The following is a 7841-nucleotide window of genomic DNA, read 5'->3' as shown; positions in this document are numbered from 1 at the left end:
TACATTTACACCTAGGCATCAAGTGAAAATAAGGACCAATTGGGAAAGAAATGCCAGGCTCAATTATCCCGCCTAAAAAAAGAAGGTTTTCTTGAGTAAGTAAAAACAATACATAATATAAAGTTCTTGAAATACTAATGTTACGTTTGATTCCTTTCTCTCCCTTTTTTTTTTAAAGTTTTATTTATTTATTAGACAGAGAGAGAGAGAGCCAGCGAGAGAGGGAACACAGCAGGGGAGTGGGAGAGGAAGAAGCAGGCTCCCAGTGGAGGAGCCTGATGTGGGGCTCGATCCCAGAATGCGGGGATCACACCCTGAGCTGAAGGCAGATGCTTAACGACTGAGCCACCAGCGATCCCCTTTTTTTCTCTTCTTAAAGTAGTCCACCCACTAAAAATTAGGCTCTAATATTCTGAGTGCTAAAAATGGGCACAGAGAGACTTACTGACAGATCATTTTCAAAGTGAACAATCTACCCACAGATAACTGAGTTGATGTAACTGAACATGTTATAAGAAATAAACTGTACATGGACACTATATTCCAAATAGGTTTCTGAGTACTTTCTGAAGTATAAGGATGATGACCAAGGCTTCTCTAGCAACAGCAACCATGATACTCCTAGTAAAGAAGACTAGTAGAGTAGCTTACCTCCTGCAGTAGATCTGCCTGCTCAATTGCTTTTAGGACATTTTTCTTGGATGTCTCCTGAACTTCCCCCCCTAAAAGAAACTCATCCAAAATAAAATAAGCCTTCTCAAAATTAAAGATGATATCAAGTTCACACACCTAAAAAGCAAAAATAATAAGAAGAATAATAATGTTAAAGTAAAGGAAGCAAATTTTGCTTATCCGCTATTAGTTGGTAAAATAAAACCTAACGCAAGTCAATAAATGTTAACTCCTTGTAAAATACCAATTATACTAGTCTAAGCATCACTGACTTCCTTTTCAAATTTGCAGTACCTGAAAACATGTCTATGAGTTCAATAAAATTTGATTTTGCATGTTTCCTGCAAAAATTTTCTACCTTTACAACTAATTTTTCACTGCTTACTTATAAGGTAAATGTAACTGCTATCCAAATCTAAATTACAAACTTAACATTTTCAAAACATTAAAATATATGCAGTTGAACTCCTTCTAATTTCACTATCTTAAATCTTATTTTTAGTACTAATAAAATGAATAGGTCTCTAGGGGAAAGGAATTTGACAGTTAACTGACAACTCACACTTATAGGAAGCTGAGTCATTCTTTACCTCTCACTAACAGTAACATTTAAATAGAATCCATAAAACAAATAATAAACTCATCATGAAGGTTAAAAAATTACTATGGCATTCAATTTCTTACAATACTACTCACACTGCCAAAATATTTGTCAAGTAATTCCACATAACGATGAATTATTTCCAAAGTAATCAGTTCATTTTCCTGATCCTCAATAGCACAGCAAAAATACAAGCTAGCATATCTGCAACAAAATATAAATGTGGGATAAAATTTTATCCTGTACTTATGTTTTCTAAATACATTTTTACACACTATTGTGAAAACCCCAGACTTACACATTTTCTTCTAATAGTGCAGATTATTTTTCTGCTAGACTAAAAAAATAATAAATGCTTCTAAGAGAAATTCTTTAAAGTACCCTCAAGGAACAAGAAGAAACATCATTCAATCACATAAGCTAGAAAGGGTAACATATTTTGCTATTCCTTCTTTCAGGCTCCTTTATATGAGTATTTTGAAATACAGCTGATCCAGGTTTTTTCTTGAGTTCAGTTAGTTAAGACAAAATACACTTCATGGTTAATTAAAAGCACAAGTAAGCAAAGAATAAAATGAAGGATTTATTGAAGATATTGTCATTCAAACCATCAGAATAACCCTAAACACAAAACATGGCTTAGTTAAGTAAGGGGCCCAGGGATAGTAATATAATAAAGATTTCACTCAAAGACACAAACTTTACATAAAATAATAAAAGAGGAAAGAAACTGCAGTAATGCAATAAGAGCACTGTGTGGTTTTAGTTCTTTTGCCTACTATCCCTTCTCCAGGTTGAAGGCAGCCCACGTTTCTGGTGCTGCCTGTTAATGCTAGAAAGTGCAATAGGTACTATATTCACAAAGAACTGTGCAATGTGCTACCACCACTCTGGTGGTTTCCTCAAACAGTAAGAAATGATGTGTCTATTCTCCCAGCTGTGAGCATTCACAGGATTGGGATAATTTCAGAGGTAGCTTTTGCCCAAAGCATTTAGAGGTAAAATTATTGGCTGCAGCAACAATGGGCCGGAGATAATAGTTCGGAGAAGTAATAGCAAGAAAAACCTAAAAGCTTGTGAAACAAGAGACTGGGAAAGGAGACATGTTGGGGAAAGAGAGTTTTTAAGATTCCTGGGGTATTCTGGGTAGTTTAGAACATCACATGTTTGTTCATGGCTGGACGCATGCTCTGAAAAAGTCTGGGCAGACACTAGAGAATACTTGAAGAAATGGCCAAAAACTTTTCAAATGTGATGAAAGAAATGAATTTACATATTCAATATTCTCTATCAATTCCACACAGAAAAGTTCAAAGAGATCTATACTGAAACAGATTATATTCAACTTGCCAAAAAACAAAAACATAATCTTGAAAGCATCAAGAGGGAAGAAACTCATCAAGTACATAGATCCTCAGTAATATTAAGTGCTGATTGCTATTCAAAAACTATGGAAGCCAGCAATAGCATTACATATGTAAAGTGCAAAAAGCAACAACAAGAACAACAGCGCCAACCAAGAAACTAGAGAATCCTGGTTACAAAAATCTGAAATAGAAGTGGGAACATTTTTACTAACTTTCAGAAATAAAAAACGAGTCTATCCAAACACTAAAAACAACTGAATACCAACAAATTAGACGATCTAGACAAAATGGAAAATTCAAAGGAATACGCAAAGTGCCAAATGACTAAAGAAACAGAAAATCTGAATAAATTTTTGCAAGTAAAGAGACTGAACTGGTAGGCAAAACCTCCCAACAATGAAATGCCCATGATCAAACTGCTTCAAACATAAATAAATCCTATTACATTTACAGAACAATTAAGAATAATCTTTAAATTCTCCCCCAAACAGACAGGAGGAATTGAACTTATTTGGGGATGCCAAATATCAAAGCAAAGCTAGATAAAGATTTCACAAGAAAACCACAGAACAATATGATTTATAAATACAAATATAGAACTCCACAACAGAATAACAAGCTGAATCCATCAATATGCTAAAAGGACTATACATTATGACCAGGTATGGCTTCCAAAAATTCAAGGGTGGTCAACATACAGGGAAAAAAATTGTTATAATACACTACAGTAAGAGAATGAAAGATAACAAACATGTAATCATTTCAAGTGATGCACAAAGCATCCAAAATCCAGCACGTTTTTATAAGTAATAGGCAAAGGACTTGAGTTGACCTTTCTCCACAGAAGATAAACAAATGACCAAAAAGCACAAGAAGATACTCAATATCATTAGTCATTAAAAAAATGCTAATTGAAACCACGATATCACTTCACACTCACCAGGATGGCTATAATAAAGGAAAAAGGCCAAGTAAGTATTGGCAAGGTTACAGAGAAATTCGAACCCTTCCTGTACATTTATATATATATATTTTAGGGGGGATGGGTAGAGGGCAAGGGGGGGGAGAGAGAGAGAGAAGGAGAGAGAGAGGGAGAGAGGGAGAAGATCTTCAAGGAGACTCCCCACTGAGTACAGAGACTGACGTGGGACTCCTTCTCTCGACCCTGAGATCATGACCTGAGCTGAAATCAAGAATCTGACATTTAACCGACTAAGCTACCGATGTACCCCAGAATTCTTGTAAATATCTAGTGGGAATGAAAACTATTAAAGCCATTGCAGAAATAATCTGGCAGAACTTCATAAAGATAACACAAAGTTATCTTATGACTCAGTAATTCCACTCCTAGCTCTCACAACAAAAGAACTGAAAACAGTCAAGAAAATACTTGTACATGAACATTCATAGTAGCACTATTCACAACTGCCAAAAATTAGAAACAATTCAAATGTCAACCAACAGATGAACAAATAAACAATGTAGTAAATTCAACATGGAATATTATGCAATCATAAAAAGGTCTGAAGAACTGATATGTGCTGTGGCATGGTCAAATCTTGAAAACATTATTTTAAATGAAAAAAGTAATATGCAAAAGGCCCATATCACATAATTCCATTTACCTGAAATGTCCAGAAAATAAATCTACATAGAAAGATTAGTGTCACAGGGAAATGGGCAGAAATAAATATATAATCACTGCTAATATGTATGAGGTTTCTTTGGTGATAAAGAAAATAGAGGTGATATAGATGATAATTGCACAACTCTGTAAATATAGTAAAAATAATGGATAATGTAAGACACATTACAGTTTATGTGATTTTATATCAACTTAGGAAAACACAATAGGATATCATTTTATACCTAACAGAATTGTTATAATAAAAAATGACAGATAACAGCATCTGTTGGTATAGGTGAGGAGAAATTGGAATCCTTACAACCTGTTACTAGAAAATTAAAACTGTACATACACTTTGGAAAACAGTTTAGCAGTTCCTCAAAGGAACTGTTACTTTATGACCCAGGAATTCTACTCCTAGGTATAATCATTAAGAGAAATAAAAACACTGGTCTATAAATAGTTTGTACACAAATGCTCAGTTTACCTATAATTCCCCCAAATTAAAAACAACTTAAATGTCCATTAACTAATTATTGAATAAAATGTTGCCTATTCATAGAATATATGTGACAATGAAAAGAAATAAAATACTAATACATGCTACAATAAATCTTTGAAATGTAATGTTAAGTTAAAGAAGTTAGTGACATGTTTTAGGACCACGTGGGTGGGGTCCACTTACATGAAATATGTACAACAGTCAAATCTATAATGCTCAAATCGATTAGTTGCATAAGCCCAGAAGAATAGATTTTGGGTAGTGTGGCAGCTAAGAGCTACATGGTTTTTTTGGGAGGGGTACTGGAAATGTCCTAAATTGATCACTCTGGATGCCCAGCTCTGTGAATATACTAAATATATTTAGTATTATACACTTTGAATGGCTGAATTATCTGATATGCTAGTTACATCTAAATAAAATTGTTGAAGGAAAAAAAGAGAACAGTAAGAAATTATCTGGGTTATTTTTAATACAGGGAATTTAAGCTTATGTTAATTATTAGCTTTCAAAAAACCTTTGAAAGTATCTATTCATATATTCAAAACACTTGACTTCTCACTCAGCTAAATATCGGTAGATTGTCCATGAATATAGCTAAATGTAATACCTACTGGTATATTAATAAAAGTTGTTTTGTTATTCAAGAAAATCTGTTCAGTAATATTATTTAACAAATTCTCAAAATGATAATTTGTACATATGTTTATTTTCTAGTAAATATAAATTGAGAGCCTCTTCCAAAAAAAAATTCAATATTCTGTCTTCAAGCAATCTCTAAGAACATTTTCTTTAGAGATGAGGAAACGAAGGGAAAATGCTAGTGGTAGAAACAGGGAATAAAAGGAATAAAACTGAAGTATCTAGATTTTCAATCTGTTTTTTTCCAACAGTATTGTCCTTAGTGCCTATCTTTCTTTCCCAAACAGGAAAACTCTGCATGAGACAGATTCAGGGTGAAGATTGTAGATGAGACAGAACACAATATGTAAGTTAGTGAAGATATGAAGACCACTTGTTGATCTGAACAGCAAAATATCAGCATTTCTCTGATGCTCAAAGGTAATTCTCTTGCTTAGAAGATCCTTCCTCTTCCAGTTGGGCTAGAGAAAACAGATCACCTGTTTATATCAACAAAAAATATTTCATTAAATATTAGCATCAATGACCCTTCAATACAAAACAGGGAGAGGGGATTTTAATAGGCACACTGATTATAAATGATACAAAACTTTTTCATGTGAATTTCCCCTCAATTCAAGTTATCAGTCACAATAAATTATCTGCTATAGCTATTAAAAGAAAGGAAGGGACAGGCTGATTGATATGTGTTCTCCTTTCATCCATTTAACAGTCCTTCTCCTTCAACTACAGGAACTTTGACTCATGGGACTTACTCTCTTGAAGGTACTTTCAAATTTTCCCCTTTTAAAAGGACTCCTCCCTGTAGGTATAAACAAGCTGAAGGTTCTCAATCTCTTTTGAAGCCCAGTCCTAGGAATATGGGCAGATACTATCTCATCTCTTCTCTCATGGCAAAGTTCCCCCAAAGAGTCTACATGTGCCTTTTGAATTTCTTCATTTCTTCATGTTGCATTTTACTACATGGAGAGTTCTTCCTCTACTACTCTACTGAAAATGTCTTGGGAAAAGGCATTTATGAATGTCCACTGTAAAATCTAATAGATTATTTCTTCATTTTAATTGAACTTTATCTGACATTTTGAGCCATATCTGAACTAGTAATCTTATTTTTAAATAAATTACCTTATTGATTGTATACTAGAAGAACAGCCTTGCCCAAAAAGACATCTGGGTTCTAGAAGATTATCTCTGATATCTAACATCTAATATCTAATTCCCTGACTGATGAAAGTGTCTTTGTTTACCTAGAGGCCTTGGGCATACCACATAGTCTATGCTGAGAATCATTTATGGTGGGGATTCTGGGCCAAAATATATCAACTGAAGTTGGCCATTCAGTTACATTTATGTGACCAAGCAAACTCCAATAAAAACTAGTCACCTTGGGGCGCCTGGGTGGCACAGCGGTTAAGCGTCTGCCTTCGGCTCAGGGCGTGATCCTGGCGATCTGGGATCGAGCCCCACATCAGGCTCTTCCACTATGAGCCTGCTTCTTCCTCTCCCACTCTCCCTGCTTGTGTTCCCTCTCTCGCTGGCTGTCTCTATCTCTATCAAATAAATAAATAAAATCTTTAAAAAAAAAAAAAAAAAAAAAAAAACTAGTCACCAAGACTTCCCTGGTTGGAATGCTTCATATGCACTTTTAGACATTACAGCATAAAGAATGTCATAACTCCAGTGAGAGAAACCAATCAGAAAGTTCAAGCTTGGAACTCTTTTGAACTGTATACTATGCTCCTCTTTTCTTGGCTTACTGTAATCTGGATCTTTTCCCCATAGTAACCACGAATATACTACTTTTTCAGTAAGTTTTGTGAATTATGATAAAATTGACTTATAGTGAGTTTTGACCAAAGGGCAGTCTTAGGAATCCCTGATTTTACATATGGTGTCAGATATGATGATTATCTTGGGGAGAATGGGAGTTTACACTGATTATATACTCATTGTCTTTGGTTTTTATTCCACTCTGGAAGAATTTTCTTTTATTCCTTTGTCAAATACTTGAACGCTGCTAATTAACAATTTATATCAAAAATTTCAACAGACTTTTCAGCACACTCACTCTGTCAGAGAACGAAATGCTGGCAAATGCAAGTCACACAGGCATCACAAACCATTCAAAAAATGAGCCAGTTCTCTAGTTTATCATTTTTCTACTAAGCTGAACAAGAAATCACCCACTCCCCTCCCTCATTCAATGCCTTCCCTACTTCTATGAATAAAAAAGTCTTATAAAATTTACATTAGAGCTTTCCCTTCCACGTGCTGAGGGCCACTATCTTTGTTCAGGACCTCATTATAATATCCTCTGTTAAATCATCTCTTAGGACTCAGTCTCTGAAGTACACAATTTCAATTCTTTTATTATTACAATGATCTTTTAAGAAATGTAAATCTGATCTCTCTTAACTGTGTGGTTTTTTT

At 34.5% G+C, this 7841-nt stretch overlaps 1 protein-coding gene across 1 annotated transcript in view; it reads right to left on the bottom strand.

Moving 5' to 3' along the window:
- Window positions 1–7841, bottom strand: part of LOC103656543 (AP-1 complex subunit sigma-2) — a 22267-nt gene that overhangs the window by 12913 nt on the left and 1513 nt on the right. The window contains exons 2-3 of the mRNA XM_008683968.2: window positions 1369–1477; window positions 652–789 (exon numbers count right to left, since the gene is read on the bottom strand). Coding sequence (XP_008682190.1) covers window positions 652–789; window positions 1369–1477 — 247 coding nt within the window. The remainder of the gene's footprint in view (window positions 1–651; window positions 790–1368; window positions 1478–7841) is intronic.

This window comes from Ursus maritimus, assembly GCF_017311325.1.
Source record: "Ursus maritimus isolate PB19 chromosome Y unlocalized genomic scaffold, ASM1731132v1 scaffold_Y4, whole genome shotgun sequence".
In the NCBI taxonomy this organism is placed as follows: Eukaryota; Metazoa; Chordata; class Mammalia; order Carnivora; family Ursidae; genus Ursus; species Ursus maritimus.
Note: the sequence above shows the minus strand (reverse complement) of the source record. Positions and strands in the feature narration are given on the sequence as shown.